Source organism: Protopterus annectens, chromosome 9.part0 (genome assembly GCF_019279795.1).
Source record: "Protopterus annectens isolate FY-2018-M chromosome 9.part0, PAN1.0, whole genome shotgun sequence".
NCBI lineage: Eukaryota > Metazoa > Chordata > Ceratodontiformes > Protopteridae > Protopterus > Protopterus annectens.
Window position 1 is genome coordinate 321,545,650 of NC_056743.1, and position 26,311 is coordinate 321,571,960.

The 26,311-nt window shown below is 40.3% G+C and overlaps 1 protein-coding gene across 1 annotated transcript in view; it reads left to right on the forward strand.

The window, feature by feature from the left end:
- ZZEF1 (zinc finger ZZ-type and EF-hand domain containing 1) overlaps window positions 1-26,311 on the forward strand; it is a gene marked incomplete in the record, with an annotated part of 3,903,331 nt that overhangs the window by 2,862,399 nt on the left and 1,014,621 nt on the right. Inside the window, 1 exon segment of the mRNA XM_044082903.1 lies at window positions 1,734-1,885. Coding sequence (XP_043938838.1) covers window positions 1,734-1,885 — 152 coding nt within the window.

Consider the following 26,311-nt stretch of genomic DNA (forward strand, 5'->3'; position numbering starts at 1 on the left):
TACAGAATGAAATAATGCATAATAGAGTTGGAAAGAGTATCAAGAAAAAAATGTAGTATTGTTTAGGAAAAGTTTGATTTCAAGGTGAAGGAGACTATGTTAATCTACCCGAAGAATGGCTCACAATAACATACAAGAAAATTTAGAAGTGAAAGTAAAAAAGGTATGATGAAACTGATGAGGGCAGCACGAAACAACAGAACAAGTATTCCTTAAATATAAAGTAATTAATACCATTTGGGAGATAGAGAAGAAAAGTTTGAGGATTAGTTGACTTTAAGTAAAAAATACAAAACATACCATGTGGAGACTGTAAAGAAGAAGAATTATTACATTTTCATGACCAGTAGGTACTAGTTTGTGCACAGATGTATTGGAAGTGTTGGCTCTGAACCTTGGTAGATTAATTAAAAATAGAACATGATGAAAGAATAGAAGATTTTATGGAAGTGGAAAGTACCAAGATAACATTAAATGATGAATTTGTATGCATTTTATGAATTATGTCCGTATTTAGTGTAGAACCTGAATATTTTTGTTGTGAAAATTGATGTTTGAACCAGTACATAAATTCCTTCTACACTTTTCGATAAGTGATGTGGTGTCTTTGGTTTAACATGTATTCTGAAGTATGGCACCTCAGGAATGCAGCACTCAATTTTTGTTCCAGTAGTGTCACTAGCAGAACATGACTTCAGCAGCTGGTGTACAGAACAGAAGTCACAGCATTGATTTTCTTGTCATCAAAGGTGCAAGTGTGCTGCCTTTGTTTTCCTACATATGCCATTTTAGTTGTTTTTCTGTGCACCCTTTTCCAAGTTAGGATTTCTGTTTCTTAAGGACTGGGACAACTTTTCAGCACAGATTGACAAACAAATGTTTTGGAAAGCTTTGTTTTTTTTTTTTGTTTGTTGAGCATGTGGAAGACAGTGCTGTAAATGGTTTGTAGTAATGTATATTAGTGACATCCCTTGAGTAAATTTTTGAACTTACAATTTTTTGTACAGTTTTATGATATCCTTAACACTCCCATTGTAAAGTTTTTTGTCTAAGTTGGTGTCTTCATTCCACAAAACACAATCTGTTTTGTGGATCTTTGAAGGATTGGGCATATTATCGGCTGCTTAGACACTGAATATTCAGCCTTATCACGTTCAACCACTACTTTGAAGAAGTTTGCATTAGATTTTGTTAGTGATACTTTCAATGTGTTAAAGATGTGATTAATCAAGGGTCATAGAGAGGTATCCCCTTAACAATGACTAGATATTTACTAGTAGATAATTTGCAAACTGCATTGTTTGTAGTTTATTTTCTCCTCCTATTCTCTGCAGTTGTGTAGATAATCTTATGTATAAGTTTCCTGTTCAATAGGGCAGTCAAAAAGAAGAGACAAGACATTTTAAACTGTCTTCCAGTTCCACAAATGGGGCAAGTTGACTTCCAAGACTTTTGGCTTCTGATGTGCACTTAAAATAGCTTTGTAACTTAACATGAGTTTTTCACTAAACTGTTAGCTATCAAATAAATATACAGAATATGAAAGCTATTTCATTTCTTCATGCTTTAAGAGAATTTCCATACCACTTATGTCATTACCACCTGTAGTTGCTTATTTGTTGTAGCTTTGGATTTTATTTTTAGAAGAAGTGATTTTGTTAATGAGCCAATGTTAATTTATTTGTATAGTCTTGCTCAATATTAATGGTGTATTATTTTGTCTTAATTTTCAGAATCTGTCAAAGCTGGCCCAATATCTGAGGTGCCAGCAGAAGAAAAGGCAGAGGCAAAGGTGTTAGCTCCCACCCAGGAACAGGTGTTTGCCGAGTATTCTCAGGAGAGGATTTTGGGATTGCTTGCAGCTATGTTACCACCTCCAAAACAGGTAAGAACTACAAAAAATACTTATTTTGTTAAGAGTGTTTTTCTTAATGTTTACAGACACTTCCCCATTAGGTCCTGCCGAGTATAGTCTTGTTGTACATGGGAGCATCACAATGGTTTCTGAATGCTCTGACTTAAAAGGAAATTCTGCAGTGAGGTATTTATTTATTTATTTATTTATTTGCAGTTGGTTTACCAGGATAGTCCATTGGGCCAAAAGAACCCGTTTTCAATGGAGTCCTGGGGAGAAAAGCTCCAATACAGACAAAATTAGGTGCATACAAAAAATTACAAAAATTACAAAAGATTGTACAGAGTAAAACATAAAACATTTAAGCTCACAATTCAAACGCATTCAAATCAATACAGTATGATGAGGATAAATGAGAGGTAAGAAAATAAAAAGAGTAATGTGATATACATCTAGAGGAGTTATTCAAGCAGACATCAAATAACCTTACAGAGTAGATATATTGATGGAACATTGGTTTGTTAGGTAGAGATACGTATCAAAAGTGTAAAGGATGATGAGATATAATAAATTTATGAGGGGAAGGTAACTATTTGATTTCCTTTTATATCCCAAGCCTAGTCACAGATCAAAATTTTCCCTATTCCTTGTTGTCAGGGGCTGGTACTTTCTTACCAAGTAATGTCATGGAGTCGTCATGCCATCGCACATGACGCATCTGGCCCCTATACTACATTGTTCTTTTGTGCAGCATGCACAATCCAGATTCTTAACCAGTGCCTTAAATATTTCAAATTTTCCTGAAGTCATCTGCTCCCTAGATAGGACTTGTATGAACACTGTCTGTATTACCTGGGAAAAGGAGCATTATGAATGAAGTGTCAGCTGGAGGCTCTCCCACATGATGGATGTTAGCACCTGAGAGAGGGGAGGAGGTAAAGGAATCAAACCAGTCACTGCCCAGCATCCTCCTGCGAAGTCAGTCCTTTAGGTGGCTTTGTTTTTTTTCATGAGTCACATGTTTCCCTTCCAAAATAATGACATCTTCACCTCTCCTCTCTCATCAGCAAATGAGAAAAGAATGAGAGATGCGTCCCAGGTTGTCCACACTAACTCAAGTCCAGGGATCCCGAGAATGATCGTTGTCAGTTCTATATCATATGGCTGACAGCAAAACCTAGATTGATGGTGTGGTGATTGCACTCAGGATCAAGAAATATTTTCCCCAGGCCTCCCACTGAATCATCTGAAGCTCTAGGGTTGAATAGATTCCTATAGGTCCTACTGAGATGTTTGATCTCTCAGGGCTGGACAGAGCTTGTATATCCAGGCTTTGTTTAGTATTAAAAGTGACTTGTCCTTAAGGATGCTGGAGCATGCCCTTGGAGAACAGGCCTTAATACCAGTGTCGGAGTTTGTACTGAGCTCTTATGACGCAGCAACACTTATGAGGTGCCCTCCCATTAATGCCCCATTGCTGCACTGCCTGGCATTCACCCATTACATTTGAATCACCGTATGCCGAGTGTGAGTCCAGCCCGTTCTTTCTGGAAGGAGGGGGTCTGTTTAATTTATTTTTTGCAGAATGGAAACCCTTTGTTTCTGAGAAGGGCAAGAACCCTTCCTTTGGAAAGATGTTGTGAAATGTAAAGACCATTATGGATTCACCCGGTAGTCCCTCTGCACTGCATTCCCCACAGCAGCTCTATATCCGGTATCTGTGCAAGAGGTATGATGAACCTTTGGTTTTCCATGTTGCTGATGCCTTATATGCAGTCTTGAAGAAAAATGATCCATCTCCCACAAAGACAAATATCCTTTATAAGCCCTTGCCATAGTGAGGAGCTATCACCAGACTCCTGTGTAATCTCTCCAACATTGTTTCAAAAGTTCACACAGTTTAACTGTAGGAGAAGCAGCCCAGAGCTTTGTACAGGATGGCAAGCATCTGTTCTCTGCCATAGTGGCACTCGAGTCTGTCAGTTATTTATTCCAGTTATCTTTGTTCTTTTCCAGTGTATGAAGGTCTGGAAAAATGGATCTGTCTCTCTCTCTCTCTCTGTCTGAATTTGGGACTATAGAGGCTCAGAAGACTGAAACAGGCTCCTCCTACCATTAAGACTGTGTGTACTAGATTATATGGTTTAGATTCTCCTCCTTTAAGGATGAGCTCAGGCAGGCTTCACTGGATGCCCCATTCCCAGTTGTCATGCTCCTTAGGGAGGTCTTCCAAGACTTGGTCAATGACTGTAAATGCAGAAGTACTTATTGACCACTGAGGCACTTTGTAATGCTTCCTAAGAAATGGGCCCCTGTAGAATAGAGAGAGCCCACATGAGCCAGTTTTGCCTGATCCCTTATTATGCTAGCTCATTTTGTGTTGAAAGAGTTAGATTCCTAACAACTATGTTGGCCAACCTGTAAGACATAGGTTTTATGTGATTGTCCAAGTTTAGAAGGCTCTTGCCATGGACTTGTGGGTGGTTTTAGAGGTGACATTAACTGTATTTTAGAATTATTGGGTTACTCCCAGAATGATTTCCAGAGATCCATTTAGAGATCAGACAGCCTCTGCAGTGGTATTTGAGTAAACCAAAACTGTACTTCTCGGGGGGTGGGGGTCCTTTTCCCTCCTATGAAATGAAAAGTGTTCTCTCCTGTTCTTACGTGGTCTGAAAAGGTAAGCTTAATTTCATATCAGATATACTACTGAGCATGTCAGATACGCCAAATTCCAGATGGTGACTTTCCAGAGGGTCATAGCCCTACTGCGGTAGAAGAGTTAATGGTATTACTGGATTTTGTAGATGCCTCCTGACACTGCAGGCTGATTGATTTTGCATTTACTACTGTGTGTTGCCATTTCATCTTTTTGCACTGGATATATACCATTTTGCTTGCTGTAATGGCATAGGGCTTTCAGGGGAAAAAAAACTGTCTTCACTTACCCTGATGACATCTCTGGCATGGATAATTCCCCAATTAGTGTTTGTCTTCATAAAGTTGGGCAAGTCCTTTGTGATCCCATATCAGAAGATTGGTCAAATTCTGACAGAGTCTGTCATTATTTATGATCTGGCAACCCCAGAAACAATTAAGGAATTAATGATTCACTCAGCTTTGTAAAAGGAGCTTTATACTGTCATGCCTGCCTGGGGTGCCAAACTTAAGAGAAAAGGGAAAAGAAAAAGAGAATAGGAAAAATGTATAGAATTCTGTGAATTCATTTTAAGTACAATAGAATTTTTAAAGTTTGCTTATAATGTTGATTTCAGTGAGCTTTGTTTTTTTAGATGTAAATATTCAGAGAACCAACACAGGTTTTAAATCTTAAGATTTACAGGAAAGGAACCTTTTCAGTACATACTTACATATTATACTAGCTCTCACCTGCCATACCAAAAGAAGGCAATTGTTAAAGGACAGCTGGTGAGAGCAAGTAGAATGTCCTCGGATGAGCATGATTTTAAACAAGATTGTGAACATATTGTAAATATGTTTAAGGAAAGGGGTTAACCAGGTGATTTTTTACAAAACATCATTGAAGAGGAAGTCAAGGCAAGGACGACTAGATTTTCACCTATATTAGGAAACATTGAAAATACAGTAAATATTAACAAAGAAAATCACCCAGTTGGGAAACGGTATCAGTCTGCCTTGACCATCACATATGGCGGGCAGTTTTATTTGATTAGAAATATTATTAATAAGGAATAGAATAAATTTGCTAGCCTAACTGATTTGAAGTTGAATTTTGAAGAACCTGTCAGGTTAATATACAGGAAAGGTCGTAATATTAAAAATATTATAGAAGGAGCCAACCATGGCCCCGAAAAAACCCACAAGAAAGGGACAAGTAAGTGTGGTAGTTGTCCCTATTGTTGTATTGTGAAGGAAAGTGAAAAAATATTTTTAAAAAGTAGAGGTAGACTTATTACAACAAAGGGTTTTACAAATTGTAACACTAGTAAGTTAGTATATATTGCAGTATGTGAAGCATGTGATTCCTTCTATATTGGTAAAACCGAGAGAAAATTAAAGCAAAGGATATATGAACACAATTATGACACGAGGAAAGGAAATGTTAATAATGTCTTATACAAACATACATTAGTATGTGATCAGGTGAAATTCCAGTTCTTTGTTATAGAAGTGGTTCCTGTAGATCCCAGGGGAGGACCATGGGAAGCTTGTTTAGAATACAAAGAGTTATATTGGCAAATAATATTAGATGCCAGTAGCCCCCCTGGTCTGAGTGAAATGGTTTCTCTAAAACCTGTTTTGAAATTAAGATCTGCAAAATTATAATATAATATATATATTTGTGCATATCTATATAAATTTTATAAGATTTTTACTTATTTTATGTTGAATGTTGAATAAACACCTACTGTTTAATATGATTATTCATTCCCTTTTAAAAAAATCAATTGTACCTTTTGTTATTAATTTTATCAACTATCACGACAAGATGGTGGCATTGCACAAGATTCTCATTCATTATAATTCAGGAGTTTATACAAATCTTTTGAAGTTATACATACAAAATTTTTAACTTTTGTATATGTTACTTATATAACTTATAAGTTTTATTTATCAACATTATATGTATTATTTGTATTATGTATAAAAAAAATTGTATTATGTATAAAAAAAAAAGTCTGTTTGTAATATGTAATGCTGGTATTTTGTAATGCTGTATCTGCTTACCCTTAGAGATTTTCTCCCCGGGCCTCCACTGAAAATGGACATGCATCCAGTCGGACTATCCCTGTCAACAAATGTGAAATAAATAAATAATGTATTGGTTGTGATTTTAGCAATACTTGAAATTTTATAGTTACAAGTCTGTCTTTTATGCTGTTTGATATTACACATTTAATTAAGTGTATTTAATGGGTTGGATGACTTGTTGTCTTTCGGCTTTTCCCGGTTAGGGGTCGCCACAGTGGAACTCCAGTCTGCTAATGATTGGCAGTAGATTTTTACGTGCCGAGTTGCCGGCCCTGATGCACAACCTTCAACGAAGGTACGCCCATTCACACATGTCTCCACACCGAAGACGCTCTAGCTGAGAATCGAACAGGACAATGTCTTACTGTGAGGCGACAACGCTACCACAGCACCACCATGCAGTCTAATGGGTTGGATGACTTGACTGGATTAAATTAAATTACAAATGCATATATAGGGAGGAATTGATGTGGTTACTTCATTCTGATGAAGTTAGCTGACGAAAATGTATAAGACAACTGTAGCAGCGTTATTTGTGTGAAGTCTACCTTCTGTGTTTGTGCAATAAAAGTTTCCGTATATTATAGCTGGAACAGTTGTGCCTTTTTTCATTTATATGCTTATCTATTTGGTCGTTTGAACAAAGCAATTTTGAACTCACATTGTTTCTTATCACACTTTAATTTTTAGAATAATTTCAGACAAAAATGTGCTGTTTATTTCTAGCAACAGTGTAATTAGCAGAATGAAGAATTAATTACTGAAAACACAAAGATGTGACTCGTTTGAATGTGCATTTGATAGTGTTAAGTGCTTTGGCAAGAGCTGTCATGTCAGGGTAGTTTTGAGAAGGCTAACTTTGCATAGAAAGGTCTGTGATGATGCCATATTTGAATGATTTCATGTCATGGAATTTCCTCTGAAATCTCAAGGGCATCTTGTTTTTCCAGAAACCAGCATATCAAATACTGGAAGAGACCTACTTTTAATGGATCAGCAGCTAATAAAGAAAGTCAAAGAGGTCAAGGCTTTTACTCCAGAGTATTTTGAAAATGGCCTGAATACATGTTCAAGATTAAGATCTGAACAAGTTTGTAAAGCAAAATAATTCAGGCTGGGGACTCAGAAGACTACTTTCTGAATGGCTTCCCGTGCTGTCAAAATACATCTTTGCATCCCTAGTAATATTTCCTCACAGAAAGTACCTCGCACTTTCCAAAGAGTTCAGCCTTCCTGTTGGTTTAGCATTTGGACTGTCTACAAACCCCAACAATGTTGATTAGTTCTAAAGCTTGCACACCTAACAAAACAAAACATGAATAATTTTCCTTATTTCCCTAATTATGGTAGAGACACAATTGACATAGTACTCTAAAACAGCCATGTGTATTGTTGCAATTTCTGGGAATGCGAATACATTTTTACCTTCTTTGGCATCATTAGCATTTGTAAGAGACACCCATTGATTCAGTGCTAATTAAAGTCTCTTAACCAGGACAAGCAAACTTAAGAGTCACATAGTTCTAACAGAATTTCAGCAACAAGCCATTTCAACAGCAACTTGAGAGCCTCTGTGTGTGTGTGTGTGTGTGTGTGTATATATATATATATATATATATATATATATATCTAGGACGTTTGATCAAATGTCCGAATCCATAACCACTGAACACACTTTAATGAAAGCGCTTTCATCGAAAAAGTGATTTCGTTAAAGCTTGTTAATAAAAAAAAACACTACATTGACATTTCTGCAGGGGGGCTTTGCCCCTCTGTGCCCCACACACTGCCCTACTTCAATATTCTCCCTCCGAGACCACACTACAGTGGGGAAAAGGGAATTTTCCCTTACCCGCACCATGGTACGACCTCTGCAACAGGCATACTTACACAAAAGTGCTTCTTTGGTGAAAAGCACTTTCATGTAAGTATGCTCGCCCTAAATGAATTCGGACATTTGATCTTTCGATCGAACGTCCTAGATCCACCCACACACACACACACATACACATATATATATATATATATATATATATATATATATATATATATGGTCTACTTCACATGATTGAAAACTGATTTGACTGAGACCACAATACCTAATTTTCAAAATACTGAAAACTCATTTGACTGAATCTCATTATACTGAAAGCTTACAATGCTGAATTTCAAAATACTAAATGTTAAACCATAAACATGCACACTTACACCAATGACAAACTCTTTCCAGAACTTAGATTACTTACTTACTCTTAACAGAAACTGGACGATATAAAACCCACCTAGGTGGGAGGCTGTGCCTCTCCACAGCCCCCTAAGTATATGTACTAACTCCAGGATCATACTACAGTGAGGAAAAGGGTATATACCTTTTATTTATCTTAAGGTACTCTACACGCTGCCACTACTGCTGGGAACGCACAGAACATCTGCCATATTACTTTAGATACTTCACATAAAAATGTAGAGACACATACCCACATTTAGAAACACTACAACACTACTTTCTACATAAGTATTGGTATTCTGACAGTCAGCACTTTAAGTTACAGTTATTGTTTTTATCACAAGCAAGTCACAGGTGAAAGGAAACCAACATCATGTCTGTGGCTTAAAATTCAGTGTAAGGAGATTCAGTCAAATGAGTTTTCATTATTTTGAAAATTAGGTATTGTGGTCTCAGTCAAATCAGTTTTCAATCATGTGAAGTAGAGTCAAATCAGTTTTCAATCATGTGAAGTAGACCCATATATATATATATATATATATATATATATATATATATATATATATATATATATATGGTCTATATTAGAACATCGAAGTTTCAAAACTTCGAATGTTCTAATATTGACCCCTATTCAGCGAACACTGAAAATAGCGAAGCTACAGAAAACCGAATTTTTTCCTAGGGAAAGAATTTGGTTGTCCTTTTCTGTCGCTTCGCTATTTTCAGTGCTGTGGTGGGAAGTTGCGGGTCGGGTTCAGGTAAGTGTGCGATTGGGTGCTGGTTAGGTGAGTTAGGGTTAGGGTGCGGGTTAGGTATTTGTGCGATTGTGTGGACGTGAGGCTTAGGGTGCAGGTGAGGTGAGTGTGTGATAGTGACGGACCTTAGGGTTAGGGTTTGGGTTAAGGTAAGTGTGCGATTGTGTAGACGTGAGGGTTAGGGCACAGGTGAGGTGAGTGTGCGATAGTGACAGACCTTAGGGTTAGGGTTTAGGTTAAGGTAAGTGTGCGATTGTGTGGATGTGAGGGTTAGGGCAGGGTAGGTGAGATAGGGTTAGGGCACAGGTGAGGTGAGTGTGCGATAGTGACGGACCTTAGGGTTTGAGTTAAGGTAAGTGGATAGTTAGTGGTGTACGTACAGTTTAGTGTAAGGTTAAATGTAAGATTTTAGGTGTATGTGTGTGGATTGCTGTTTGTTTGGTGTGCTTGTGTTGTGTGTGTGTGTTTTGGAACAGCAGATTTTTTTTCCTAGGAAAAAATTTGCTGTTCTGCATGTTCGATGTTGTCAGTGTTCGCTGAATAGGGGTTGATATTAGAACATTCGAAGTTTTGAAACTTCGATGTTGTAATTGTTGTTCTTTCGGCTTTTCCTGGTTAGGGGTCACCACAGCGGAACTCCGGTCCACTAATGATTGGCAATAGATTTTTTACGGGTAACGAGGTGCCAGCTCGACGCCCAGCCTTCAACGAAGGCGCACCCATTCTACGCATGTCTTTCGAACGCCACTTGAACGCGGGGAGGACATGCAGACTCCACACAGAAGGTGCTCCAGCCGAGAATCAAACGGGAGAACCTCTTGCAGTGAGGCAACAACGCTACTGCTGCACCACCATGGCTCTAATATATATATGTATATATATATATATATATATATATATATATATATATATATATATATATATTGTGCGTGTGTGTTTGTGTGTATATGTGTATATACATACATATATGTCTTGCATTCTTCTAGTGCATCATGCAAGGTAGTGCATGAGAAAGACAGAGTGGCAATTTAGAAATCTCTGGAATCTATCTCCAGGTTCACTAGATATCACCATTCCTGTTTCATAGTTTCATAGTTTAGTACTAGGCTATCTGCCCTGGGGCATTTATAAGCCTAGCCATAGTGATGTGGCTTTCGCCACCCCATGTAATGGTGCAAAAGTGTACAGAATAGATTTAGCATACTGTGCCTCTGTCTAGTAGTGACACATTGAAGACCCCCTTACATAATAGAATTAGTTTACTGTGCCTCTGTCTAGTAGTGACACAGAGATGACCCCCGGAGTAAGCCTATGATCTCCCATCCACTCGTCAAGATTTCTCTTGAAGAGAGTCAGTGAGGGGCTCTGCCTAACATGAACTGGGATTCTGTTCCAGAGTATGGGAAGCCTCTGAGTTATGAATCTGTCTGTCCAGCATGTCCTATTCACATTTGTGCTGAGGTTTAAATCTTTAGCTCTCATGGTTCTGATGGATTTGGATTTTTTGAGGTGGAGCATGTCCATCAATTCCTGATTGGACATGGCCTTGTACATCAGGCACAGATCACCTCTGAGTAGGCGGTATGCTACTGAATAGAGCTGGAGTTTATTTAGTCTGGCAGCATATGACATATGTTGGAGACCCTTGATCCTCTTGGTGAGGTACTTTTGGGGTCTCTCCAGCTGTTGCAAGTGCCGGGTGAGGTACATACCAAATGGGGCATTGTACTCAATCATGGGCCTGATAAGGGAGGAGTACAGGGGTGCAATGACCTCCTTTGATCTGGATGTGAATCCCTTCATGATAAGGTGGGCAAGGTAGAAAGTCATTCTAACCACTTTGGCAACGTGGGTGTCAAATGAGAGGTCACTATCGACTTGGGTCCCCAGGTCTCTGATTACTTTTTCCGTACTCAGTGGGTTACTGTCTATGTGATAATTTGTGGATACTTTGTTTTTCCCAAAGGGGATGACCATACATTTTTTGGCATTTAGTTTAAGGCCTTGACTCCAGCACCAGTTGTCCGTTTCATTGAGGCCTTTCTGTAGGATGTATGTGTCAGCTGGCGTATCGACTATGGCGCCTAGTTTGCAGTCATCTGCGAACTTTGTCAGCCACAACCCTCCCATGTTTGCTTTCACATCTGAGAAATAAATGCCGAACAAGAGGGGTCCCAGGACAGAGCCCTGTGAGACACCACTTGTGACTGGCTTTGAGTCTGACATGGCTCCAGCGATTTTGACTTTATGGGTTCTATCCTTTAGCTAGTTTGCAACCCATCTTGTGACATATGGATTTACATTTAAGCTGTTGAGCTTATCTATGATGCCTGAGTGGGGTATTGTGTCGAAAGCTTTAGCCAAGTCAGGTAGGCTGTATGGACTGCTTTGCCCTCGTCAATGGCTCTAGTGACTGTTTCGAAAAAGTCAACCAGGTTCAAAAGGCAGGATCTGCCCTTTACAAAGCCGAACTGGGTGGGATCAAGTGTCTGTAGGTCCCCAATGTCTCTGTTTGAGTTCCATAATGATTCTTTCCATAGCTTTGCAGACCAGGCTGGTTAAGCTTATGGGGCGGTAGTTACCAGGGTCTGTAGAGGTGCCTCCTTTGTGGAGTGGGACCACTGTTGCTGTACGCCAGTGTTCAGGTACATATCCTGTAGTAAGGCTAAGGTTAAATAGCATTTTTATGTGCGGATGTAGCTACTCTTGGAGTTCACGTAGCACGCAACCCGGGATACTGTCAGGTCCCATTGATGCTGTGTTTTTAGCTTTGCTGAGGGCGGTTCTCACCTGGACATCTGAGATGACAAGGAGGTTACATTCAGCTGGGATAAGTATTTCCACTTTTGGGGGTGAGGGAGGGGAGAAATCTGCACTGAACCTGTCTGCCAGAATGTTGGCAATATCTGTGGGTTCAGTGTATTTTTTGTCATTGTGAACTAACTCTGAGCATATCTGAGGGTTTCCGCCCACGTTTCTAACATAGCAGAAGGCGGCCTTGTGATTATCTTTAGTGTCCATAGCGATTTTTCTCTCAAAGTTGGCCTTAGATGTTTTTATGAGAGAACGTAGCTTTCTGCTAGTGCTGATCAGAGATGCCTTCTCTTTATGGGATTTTGCTCTGAGATGCAGTAGCTTCCTTCTTTTGTTATACAATTTATTTATGGCTGGGGTCCACCAGACAGGACGCCTGCCCTTGGTGGAGAGGGTCTTGGTTTTGTTTGGGATTGCATGATCCATGCATTCTTGGAGATGTCCGTGGAAAGCATTTGTGAAGGATTCAGCATTGTGGGATGTGGTTTCCACTGGCCCAGTGGGCTTAAAGGATACCATCTCAGTCTTAAGAAGTGTAAAATTGGCTTTTGAGAAGTTTTTCATTGTAGTCTTTTGTGTTGGGGTGGAGGTGGGATATGTATATCCAGGGTGATTAGTTTGTGGTCAGATCTCACTAGTGAGGGGTATACTTCCGGTGTGGAGCACTTTGTCCCCATGTTTGTGATGATCAGGTTTAGTATATTATCTCCCCTTGTGGGAGAGGTGACTAGCTGTTCCATTGCATTTGAATTTATGAATTCCAGGAACCTTTGGGCTAGGGTGTTTGGGCTAGAATAATGCACCCAGTTTATGTTAGGGTAGTTGAAGTCTCCCAATATGATGGTGTTTGGTGAGACATTCATATCCTCCAATGTCTTCAAGAAGGCTGAATGTGGTTCCTGAGATTGGGAGGGTTGTCTGTAACATGCTACCAGTTGTATAGCAGTTTTGCCTATGGTTAGTTGCACCTGGATGGTCTCTGATGCTTCATGTGTTGCCACTAACTTGGAGGTGTGGGTGTCCTTGATGAATATGGACACTCCCCCTCTCTTTTTGGTTTGGCCCGAGTTTTGGGGCCGAAAAGTATGATACGAGGTATAGCCTGGTAGCGCTGGGGTGCTCTCAGGAGCCTTGAACCAGGTTTCAGTGACTGCACAGACATCGATGTTCTCCATACTGAGGAGTGCTTCGAGAGCCTGCATCTTGAGATTTAGACTTCTGGCGTTGAGCAGCATTACCCTTAATTTTTTTCCATTTTTGTTTTCTAAGGAGGTGGGTTTGTCTTTTGAGCCTTGCCTAAAAAAGGCACTATGGGGTTGGCAAGAGCCTTAGTCAATATCCGGAAGCCCAGTGGTGACAGATGCAAGCCGTCCCTTGCGAAGCAGCGTGGCTTGTCCAGCATGTCATCCCAAGCAGACAGACATTGGATCCCCCTAGAATGACACCAGTAATTGAGCCAATTATTGTTGTGCAGTGCATAAAGAATGAATTTACATGGTAGACAGTTTGAAAAGCTTATCTGTTGCGATGACTTTACTGCCACCATCCAGGGACTTTACTTCTGGAATCCGCAGTCCATCCTCTAATAAAATATTCTATTCTTCAGTATAAGTCAGCTAGCATCTACTGGACAAGTCAGTTCACATCAGTATGAAAGGGACAAATGGCAGTGTACAGGGCCCTAGTATCTTTCTAGTATAATTTTCAGCCAGGACACTTTCACTATAGTACATGTGACATTACAGTGATATGGTCCTTAACTTGGGTGAAGCCATTTTAGCTTTGCAGATAGCTCACATCTGAGAATGAGCCTTACGCCCCATCCTTCAGTTAGTCTAACTCATCTTTCTGGTTTACAGAAACCAGAAAATAACATTTGCTTACAACTTTCAACAGATTTCATCCCATTTCACAGATGTTTAGGGTCTCCCAGAACTGGACCTGTTCACCACATACAGCAGTTATGTCTAACTTTTGCTCCTTCGTACTATACAAGATAGTTTGGGAGATGGATGCTTTTCCCTTTACATGGACTCTGAGTTTAATGTGCAGCTTGTCTGTTTTTCTACTAATTAAGAAGGTAATGCTCAGAGCAAAGTACAGTGCCAAATTACTCTTGGTAACTACTTCCTGAGCACAACAGTCATTGTACCCTTCTAATGAATTGGACTTCTGCTTTGACCATTACCTTTACAAAAGTCCTAAATGGCACAGCAGCTGGACAGGGTACTGTATCCCATACCTCTCAAGTGTACCTCATCACGAGGAACGTACCTCATTTGGGGTCTTAAAAAGTTCATGTTCCTCAAAGTTCCCCGAAAGTTCCACATTGAAAGACTCTGTCACACATTCCGTGTTAGGAATTGTGAAACCCATTGTAAATAGAAATAAATCATATTAATTCATTAAAAGGTCTTCTCTATAAGTAAAACCAGCATATTTTAACCATCCTATGACGTTCCTAGTTGAAGTTTAGTAAGCCATTCGTATGTGTTCCACATTTTGCCCATTTGTTCCACATTATGAGGGCTAATGTTCCTCATTTTGGACATGGAAGGTTGAGAGCTATGCTGTATCCCAGTTCTGAAACTATAAACCTGTCATCTAGGAAGATCCACATTTTCTTCATTTGTAAATGGAAGGGATTTTTGTACTAGATTATATGACACGGTCCTGATTTTTGACATTGTCGGATACCGTGGATGTCGGACTTTTTATTCACTGCGATTTTGATTTTGCCAATTATTCAATCTGTTTCTACATGTTCTACTTTTGTACCAGCTGCACTACAGACAGCAATACAACTTAAAAGGTTTTTTACTCTAGACTGTTTCTGCTTCCTAAAAAGAATATCTGCAGACATGTTGAAGACTTGTATCCTTTCACAGAACTCTATTGGAGGAGGTAACTTTATTGTATAAAACCAGCAGATATAGTTATACTAAGTTAGTTGTTATGGAGAACACATTTTCTTATTGCTGTGACCTCTTGCAGAAGAATTTCAGACTTACAGGCTATTGTGTGCAAATTGAGGGCAAATCTGTGTTTCACATCAAGTGTTTATTTAAGCAACTTGGCTCTAATGCAGAGGGATGGAGCCCTGACTGTGAATTTGGATTCTGTTAGTGTCCCTGACACTTGAGGTGGCAGGAAGGAAGGGAGTGAGGGACATGACTTGCTCACCTTTCCCAAGGATGGGGTGGTAGAAAAGGTTAGGAGCAGTTTTGTTTGCGGAGACGAAGGAAACCACCTGTCATGCCATGCAGGAAGGAGCAGGGCTGCTTTAAGGAATGTCCCTTGCAGAAGTAAGGGATGTCCTGTCTGCATAGCCGATTGCACATCCCTCCTGGACACCTCATTGGGTAAATGCATGTAAGACTAGGGAAATAAACAAGAAAAAACTATCATCAAACCAGTCCTTATGGCCTTCTGAACGCTGGCCCCTCCCTTTCAGTTCTTGCTGACTGATTGACTGAGAAGGGGGTTCGATTCAAAAAGCATTTTCTCAGCAGTGACTTCCTTTCATTCCATGTATACTTCCAGGTTTTTACACACACATTATCAAGATAATGGCCGATACAGTTTGCATTTATTGAATGACCACAGACAGCTGAGTTATAATACTAACATGTCTAATGCATTTACAAACTCTGATCAGTGTCTTGTAGAAAAAAGCATGTCTGTTAATAATTTGCAGTGCTGTGAAGACTGTACTGTGCATTCTTCATGCATGGTGCAAAGTTTAATCTCTTCCAGTGACTGCCCAGTTCAGTTAACTATAAAAACTTGATTGTTTTTGTACATATAGTTGCAGACAAATCTGTTTGGTGTCTTATCTCATTTAAGAAAATGAGAAAAGGGCAACCAATCATTAAGAACACTGTAAGTGATTGTCCTGCTGCATTGCCTTTTCCCTATGAGAGGCATAATAAACTTGTTCATGACAAAGCAAGTGCACAAAGCATTTAGCAGAGATGTACTGCATACTTTAGAAATGTTCCTATACATGTCATTTTAGCACTGTCACTGTGTACTGTAACACCTTCACAATGCACTACAAGCTGGAAGCATAATCCAGAAGTAAGGCAGATTTTGGCACGCACAACTGTACTAAAAAATATCACGTCATTGTTCATCTCCAGTTAATATACTTGTGCACCCCTTCTCTGAGCCAGTAACCGAGGAGCCTCAGTCTCACCACCGACACCAGTGAGGGACGTTCATTTGTTACAAAAATAGATACACGCAGTATTTCCAGATGCAGCTCCCTGCACCAAGCATAGTTTCCTTAAAGAGCACGCAGGAAATGGACTCCTGTCCTGGGGGTTGGGTTTCCCTCTGTTTCACCAGGCCCCATATAAGACTCCACACTGGCCACAGCTGTAGAGTTGTGTCATCAGCCGAGAGTTCCAAGCCAAGTCCTCCACCACCCTCTCTGTGAAAGCAGTGCACTATGTCCCTGCACCAAGTAGTTGAAGCACATACTTTTACATTTGATTTACACACACACACACACACACACACACATATATATATATATATATATATATATATATATATATATATATATATATATATACACACACACACAGAGACACCTGGGAAAGGCTAGCACATATTTGCCACCTATGCCCCCACTGCCCAGACTGTAAGGTAGATAATACCACCAAAACATTCCCAAAGCAGCTACTCTTCTCTAACAAGGGTACCCAATTATACTGAGGAAAATGAATACCAATACATATAGTAGTGTTTGACCATTGCAGCAAGGCTTTCAGAAGCAGCCACATTATCACCAAATAAATATAATTACTCCCTAAGGTTAACTTATTCACTAAAAGTTCAACCACAATAAAAAGTGCAAGTATATTTAATAATAAAAGAAGATGAAAATACTAAATATCTGTTTACAATAAACACCAGAGTTTAGTCACAGGAAATATTAAAAATAACACAGATGGAAAGGTTCACACAGATACAGAAAAACAATACTTAACTAATCTCACTATATTTTCCTGACTGACTAAAGAATTACTGTTTCCTGGTTCACTTACTAGAGCAAGGCAGGATGAAGTGGGTGAGTGAGCTCTTTCAGATTTCAAAAACAGACTGCCGTGAGACTTCTGTCTCATCTCGTATTAGCACTTCATTTCAGTGTTGGATTACAGAATGACATCACATACATCTGGTCACTTGACTTCCGGTTCCAGTGCCACTAGAAACTGAACCAGAATCTTGTACATATGTGTTACCATACACACACACACACACACACACACACACACACACACACACACACACCTTGCTGAGATGTGATGTAGCATCTGGAAACTATAAAACCATTTCAAAGCTTTCACCCTTCCAGAGTAGCAATTAGTTTTACCCTTAAGGACAATACAATAGGATTCCTATTCCCAGTTTTCACAGACATTTTGTCTCTGGCTGCAATCAGAACTGTAAGATACAATCTTTATGACCTAAACCAAATAATTTAATTTCAGACTATTTTTCAAAGTTAGCTGGACTGAGATTAACCTCTTCTCTTCCAGTATCCTGTGTTGTGGTATATTCATTTCAACAGTTACAATACAGTCTGATATTCATGAGAATTTCTTTTCTGTCTAGCAGGACCCACTATTGGTACATTTTTAACACAAGGTTTTTACAAATATATTTTCAACACAAGCATCTGTACAAATCAGTCTGATATACAAATGACATATAATTCTTTACAAAACTCCAGGTAGTTATGCTGGCATATGCTACACATCCACTGTCCTACTTCTCCTGGCATAGCTGGCACTACATCACATCATCACAATACTAATGCACTTAAATGTTATAACTTGGCATCACAGTAACCTTTTTCAAAGATTAGAGTACAGATGTGGATAAAGTATTTACCATAACAGATCTTTCAACATGATGTTACTGTAACAGTAGAAGTGCCCTTTCCCGTCTGTCCAACACTAAGTAGGGTAAGTCTGCTTTAATAATATTTTGTTATCCAGCTTTGTATATAACTCAGTATTTGGCTAAACTAGAAGGTCAAGCTACAAAGGCACAAACAAAATATTAAGGTCAGAGTATACACTCCGATGTTCTTCGTGTTTCAGTGTTGCAGCCATTACAACTTGGGTTATCCCGCTGGCAGGCTACCTTCAGTCGGCCTGAATTCCAAAGTCCTGGTCCGGCGTCGGTTGCTCTCGCCTCTTCCCTGACGTCAGTGTGCCAGGGATATATAAGATGCAGCCAACACCATTTTCTTCAGTTTTTCTTGCCGTGCGGTGCCCGAAGCAAAAGCAGTTCGCAAGTGCCGATCGGCTGACTCCTGAGATTTTCGAAGTTGAATTTCAGAACCAAAGTCATTAATAAAGCTAAGTACCCCGTTGGGGAAACTTTTTCTTGCTCCAGACCAATGTCAGTAAAAGTTAACAATTGTATTTCTTGTGGGAAGCAAATACCTCATAAGGATTTTCACTCTTACTGTATACCTTGCCTAGGCCCTGACCACTACGTTGCTAGTTGTCGGTTTTGTGCAAGATTCAACCAACGCACTATTAAGCGTCTGTTTGATTTACATTACTTTGGCCGAAGGTTTAACTACATAATGCCGTCGGAACAACCGATGACCGGAATTCATAAAAAAAACGCAAAGACAAAGAAAAGGACAGACATCCGAGGTCCAAAACCGACGACAAAGCCTCTTCTAGGCCAGTCGCCGGTTCTCAGTGAGGTGCTGTCGCAGCCCCTGACACCTGATTCCTCAGAGCCACAGGCCGCTTCCGACTCCCACTTTTAGACAACTAGGCCTCTGGAAACTCAAGGTATTGGGCCTACGGAAACTATTCCCTCAGATGGGTCTGGAGCCGCTGGGCAGGCATCGGCTTCTGAGGGTGTTTTCAGACCTACACAGCTTACTATCAAGTCGACTTCTGCAGCCAAGGCAAAGTCTAAAACACCATTAAAGACAAAGAAACAAGTGCAGCATTCTCCTGGACAGTCATCCATGCCAAAGAAACAGATGCTTAAAATGGCCGAGGACCTAATTACTTTGATCAGGAGTTCCCATCCCCCTCCTGATAAAAGGCCTAGGCAAGACACTGACTATGACTCCTCTGACCAGGTTTCTATTTCCTCTGATTCCTCTTCAGAACAGGGATATTCTCTTCCTCCCTATGAGGAATCTGATGCTGAAGAATCTATCCCTTCAGCCTCTCCTCCTGAGGATTACTCTTTTGGGGAAACCATGCACACCATGAGGGAGCATTTCCATTGGGAGAGCCAGGATTATTCAGAATTCAAGAAAAGGCTCAGAAACTTGCTTTTATTGCCTCAGCACAGGCCCCTTGCAATCCCCCCTGTACTAGATATTGTTGATGATGTTTTTTCTGAATCCATTTTGTCTCCTGATTCTTTACCCCCTGCACCAGTCAAGCCAGATAGGTACTACAGGGTCCCAGACTCTCATAAATTTCTTTATAAAAATCCTGCTGCTGACGCAGAAACAATTTCTCAGGTTCCCAAAGGGGTCAAGGCTTCCACTGCAAAAAACCCTGTTCCTCTGATAGGGATTCTAGAGCACTGGATAGATGGGGGAAAAAGTTTACACTTCTGCTACTTTAGCTGTAAGGGTTTTAAACTGCCAGTTTCACATGCTTAAATATCAACAATACCTAATGTCTTTGCTAAAACAGAAAATGCTTACAATCTCAGAATGTCCTGACAATAAGGAAATGCAGGATTTATTGCATGCAGCTGAACAAGTGGGAAAGCATACTTTACAATGTGGTTTTGATTCATTAGAGGCTTCTTGCAGAGCCGCAGTTACAGGCTCTGTCATTTGAAGGCATGCTTGGTTAAAAGAACAAAGTTTACCTCATCATGTTAAAGCAAAATTATTGGATGCTCCATTACAGCATGATACTTTGTTTGGTGTTAAGGCAGAAGAGGTGTTAAAGAAAATGGAGGATAAAGCAAAATCAATGCAGACAGTAAATGATTTCTTACAGGTTCAGCCACCTAGATTTAGTAGGAACTGGCCTTCTAAAAATGGGTCCTTTCCAGTGTCAGACAGGCCACAAAGAGGCAGATACAGATGCCCAAGAGGCGGATCTCAGCCCCAAGGCCCATACAGACCTAAACAATGGGGTGCTTCAGCCCCCAAAGGTGGAGAAGACAAATCACAACTTTATAGGAAACAGTCCCAATGACTTCCCTCTACAAAAGCCAAGCACTTACCTTTTGACAGCATCCTTAGGGGGAAAACTAGCACTTTTCTCACAAAATTGGCACATGATCACCCAGGACAAATGGGTACTGAATATTGTTTCTCAGGGTTACAGGTTCCAGTTTCACACCCTACCAAGGTCAATATGTATGCCAGACCTGCCACAAAACCAATGGGCAGAGGCACAAAAACAAATTTCTGCTCTCATGGACATGAGAGCTATTCAAAAAGTACCACAGCAAGAACAGGGGCAAGGATTTTACTCAAGGCTTTTCTTGGTACCCAGAAAGGACAAAGCCTGGAGACCAGTACTGGACCTGTTAATTCTAAATACTTTCTTGGATGTTCCAAAATTCAAAATATTGACACTGCAGCAACTTCTACCCATGCTGGGCAAGAAGGCTTGGCTAGTTACTATGGACCTCAAAGAGGCATACCTGCATGTCCCAATCAGACAATCTTGCAGAAGATACCTCAGATTCATAGCTGGCTCAATGCATTACCAATTCTCTGCACTGCTCTTTGGCTTGTCTACTGCGCCCAGGGTCTTCACAAAATGCCTGGCACCAGTAATTGCATTTTGCAGACAAAATTAATTCAAATATATCCCTACTTGGACGACTGCCTTATTCTAGTAGAGAGCAAGGACTTTCTACTAAAGCATCTGGCGTTTATAAAAGAATTACTAATTTGCCTAGGGTACACAGTAAATGAAAAGAAATCAAAACTAGTGCCCTCTCAAGAGATAATATTCCTGGGTGCAAGCTTACATACAACTGCCCTGATGACTTATCTCACGCCAGACAAGCAAAGGCAACTGACTCATTACTTTCAAATGATGGCAACAAAGACCCAGCTACCTGCAGGCTTTGGGCTTCATGGCATCTTGCATCCTGCTAATTCCATATGCAAGACTGCATATGAGGAAGCTACAATGGTACCTAAAAAGTGTTTGGACTCAACATTGCCACAGTCTGGAAACAATAATAACTCTTATTCCCTGCTTGCAACAGGACTTTCGATGGTGGGCACTGGCCTGTCACCACAACAAGGGACAGCCTTTCACTTTACCCACAGCCAGGCAGACACTAACAACAGATGCATTGGATTATGCCTGGGGGGCACACATGGCAGGAAAATGTATTCAGGGCATGTGGCCCACGGACCAAATGCATCTTCACATCAATCAAAAATAGATGCTAGCTGTACAGAATGCCCTGACAGCCTTCAAGGATGTACTATCCAGGACAACTATTACTAAAGACAGACAATACTACAGTTATGTGGTACATAAACAAGCAAGGGGTCACACATTCCTACCCCTTCTGCAGGCAAGCCATGACTTTGTGGAACACAGCACTGACCTGTCAAGTACATCTGAAGGCACAATTCCTGCAGGAAAGAAAAATACTTTGACAGACGAACTAAGCAGAAACCTCATGGACCCTCACAGTGGAAACAAAATCCACAGGTCTTCAGCATGATAACAAGGAAATGGGGATGCCCAGACATAGATCTCTTTGCCTCCCCTCACAACTACCAACTACAGAGATTCTGCACAAGGACTTACCACTCACAAGCATGGAAAGTGGATGCTCTGTCTTTCAGCTGGAAAACCCTAACAGTTTATGCCTTTCCACCACTGCCTCTCCTTCCCAAGGTGCTCCTAAAAGTCAGACAAGAGAAGCCAAAAATGATTTTGATTGCCCCAGACTGGCCACGCCAGCACTGGTACCCAATCCTAAAGAACTTGTTCCAAGGCCCAGCTTGGACTTTACCTCTAATGTCTCATCTTCTGACTCAAAACAATCAGATCATACACAGCCAACTCAGAACCTTAAATCTGGCTGCATGGTGGATAATATAGCCACTCGGAACACACCTCTCTCTAAAGCTGTTATGGATGTCATTTTGGAAGCCAGGAGGACCAGCACCAGGAAATCTTATGCAGAAAAATCGAAGAGATTCTGTGCTTGGAACCAGGCACAGGGACTTGAACCACTTGTTCCAAATATTCCTCTGATTTTACAATACCTAACTGAGATGCTGGACAAAGGCCTGTCCTTCTCATCAATTAAGATCCATGCCTCTGCCATTTCAGCTCATTGCAATACGGAACCTCCTATTTTCTCTCATCCACTGCTAAGACAGTACCTCAGAGGGGCAAAAAACTTAAGACCCCCCAAGGAGAGCACCGATGCCTACATGGGACCTCAACTTTGTCTTAGAAAAGCTCACACTACCTCCATTTGAGCCAGCCAATACAGCTGAGATAAAATTCTTATCATGGAAAACTGCTCTGCTCCTAGCAATAACTTCAGCAAGAAGTGTCTCAGAGTTACAGGCATTAATGGCAGTGGAACCTTTTATCATTTTTCATCCGGACAGGGTTTCTCTAAGGAAAAACCCAACATTTATGCCAAAGGTAGTATCCAGTGTGGCTCTTAACCAAACCATTCATTCGCCAACATTTTATCCAAATCCCCAGAATAAAGGGGAGAGACTTCTGCACTCTTTGGACATACACAGTCAGCTACGCTTCTAGTTGGACAAAACAAAAGCTTTCAGAGAAACTGAGCAACTGTTTGTGGCATATGCTGCAGGATCACAAGGAAAGACTATCTCAAAGCAGACTATTTCAAAATGGATAGGACACTGTATTTGTTTCTGCTATGCACAGCATGGCAAGTCAGTGCCTAAGAATATTAGGCCACATTCTACCAGGGCAGCAGCCACTTCAGCAGCCTTTCTCAGAGGAGTACCAACCAAGGAAATTTTGGAGGCTGCAACTTGGAGTTCAGTGCACACAAGCATTACCACTTATCTCTTTACTCTAAATCCAGTGCAAGCTTTTCCACTGCAGTCCTGCAGGGCCTCATAGCCACTCCTAATCCTATTTAGACCCAGCTGCCCTACCTCAGCTTTGGGATTCAACCCAAGTGTAATGACTGCAACAGTGAAACAAGATGAACATAGTACAGTTGTGTACCTACCATAAATGTCGATGTTCGAGTGTATTCACTGCTGCAGTCCAGGTTACCCACCCTCCATCTCCCCTATCTTTGTTGGGACTTATCTATACTTCTCTATCTATGTGGTGTATTTGCTTGTAGATGAAGGTATTGTTTTTATTTTACTGTATGTTTTTGTTAGCAACATGTATTGCCTACCTTCTTGGAGGCACCTGACATCTGGGGCAAGAAAAACTGAAGAAAATGGCGTCGGCTGCATCTTATATAACCCTGGCGCACTGACGTCAGGGAAGAGCTTGACAGCAACCGATGCTGGACCAGGACTTTGGAATTCAGGCCGACTGAGGGTAGCCTGCCAGCAGGATAACCCAAGTGTAATGACTGCAACAGTGAATACACTCTAACATCTACATTTATGGTAGGTACACAACTGTTCTTTCTTCTTGTCCAATGAATTATCTTTTTCTTTCTCTCACTGAAGAGCTGCCATTGGTAAAGGAGCCCTTCTCTCCCAACTGTAAAATGTTTTTTTCCTTCATTACAACTACATCAAAACTAATCTCAAAGATCATTTGCAATAACATTAACAGATAGTCACCATACCCCACAAAGAACATCACCCTTGGCTCATCCTTGGTAACTGTAAATGGCTGCCTTTTGAACTCAGAGCCACTCTACTGTAGCATGCCTAGTTTGAAATCCACCAGCCTTAATTCACCCCTGTTTCGGCAGCAGATTACTTGACAAATCCATCCCCTACAACTTTAGAGCCCTCTTAGCACATACTCCACCCTTCAGACCTATAATTCTAAACTACACTCCACTGACCTTGCCTTCTCCGTTCTTGCCCAAAAAGTCTGGGATACCATCTCTCCTCATATAAAATGTATTACCCACTTACTAAATTTCAACTTTTAAAAATGTATACTTTCAGTTTTGCAGATATATTATGACGACTGTGTGTGTAATTATAGTTGTTTAAAAATGTATATTTTGTCTGATAGTAGTATGCTGTGACTCTAGTGTGTTATTTTTGATATGGTGTATAACTTTATGTATCCCTAGGCTGTAGGATCAGTGCTGTACTCCATTGAAGAAATACAAATAAATAGACACTGAAATGAATGGTTTACTGAAATTGCAAGTTATTAAGTTATGTAAGGGTCTTGAAAATCAGTAGGTGATTCTAATAATGCTATCTGCATACAAGTGCTTTGCGCTCTTACCAAGGTTCTATGCAACTCTCACAAAATTACTGCTAGCAATTAGAAGAAAATGGGGCACAGCTGATGAAAACACTTGCCTAGAAAAGAACAGGACATAAGGTTGATAAACCCCAGTGTAATGTACTGTTTAACAACCTTTACTCAAAGATCTTTTGTTGTTCTCTAATACCACTCTATGTATTGGTAAGTATTAGCCCTTAATCTGGAGATGAAGCTTTCCTTTCTTCTCCGTCTGTTTAACAGTCCTTGTGATATGGTAGCCATTTGGGATCTGTTCTGGCCAAAGGTTTTTGATGCTTGCTGCATATACTGTATACATTATTTTTTCAGGGTCAAGTCTGTGTTCCCAAGTTTGGACTTTTGAACAGTAATATTGCATTTAAATGAACAGAGCATGGAGGGATAAAGTTGTGACTACAACCAAGGCATGAGTTTGATTAGCAAGTCAGGTGCCTGTTGGACCTGGCATGGGGGAAGGAAAGGAGTGAGGAAGCAAATTCTGTTTGACTTTCCATGAAGGGGACAGAAGCATAAGTTGAGGCACTCACTGTGGTTTTACAGGTGGAAACCAGGGAATTGCACTGGTTTGTAGGTGGTGGGGTGGGGGTCAGGGCCTTTGATTACTTCAAGCAGAGGTGAAGGATGTACATTGTATCAGCCCATTGCACATATAAAACTTTGGACATCAGGCATATGCAACAGAAAACAATGATCCCTACCACAAGATGATAGATTTTACTCCTGGTTCACTTAGCTTTCACCCTTAAGAATGATTAAGCCTCACACTTTCTCCCTGATGAGCAAGCCAGAAGGAAAAAATGTAGGTGGTCAGTGGATGTGCTGGGGTTTGGAGAAAAAGCAAGTAGGGTGAAGTAATGTCTTCCCTTTTTTCAGGTGGGAGTGAACCATCATTTGATGCACATTCTTGATGGCTGTCTGTATCCTAAAGAAATTGAATGTCGTGGTGGTCATCTTGACTTATGTTAATGACCCCCTGTTGGTGTTTTATTTTCTCTAGGGCACTATTTGAGCCATTTCCTATGAGTGGGGTACTTCAGAAATTTTCCTTCTCTGCTGCCTTTGAAGATGTAGTGCTACCCAAGTTGTGCTGTTTAATATCTTTATTAACTTTGTTTAACTTGAACAATATTTGTATGCAAATATATATATATGAAAAACTTTGCAACAGCAAAAACTGATATGGTATCGAAAAACACAGTTGTATTTTATGTAAATACTGTGTAATAATATGTGGCATGATTTAGATCTCTCCTGTATTTCTAGTGAGTACATTGCGGTTATTATCATTTGTTTGTTTGTTTGCCTCTAGTTCTCACTTTAAATATTAGCATAATAGCATTCTTTATTCTTCTGTTTCACCCTTGTCCTTCAATGTGAATTGGAAATAACTTCCCATAACACTGTTCCTGTCGTCTTATATAAACTCTTGTGTCTTTATCATGACTATGTCAAAGTATTTTTTTCATCTGGACCA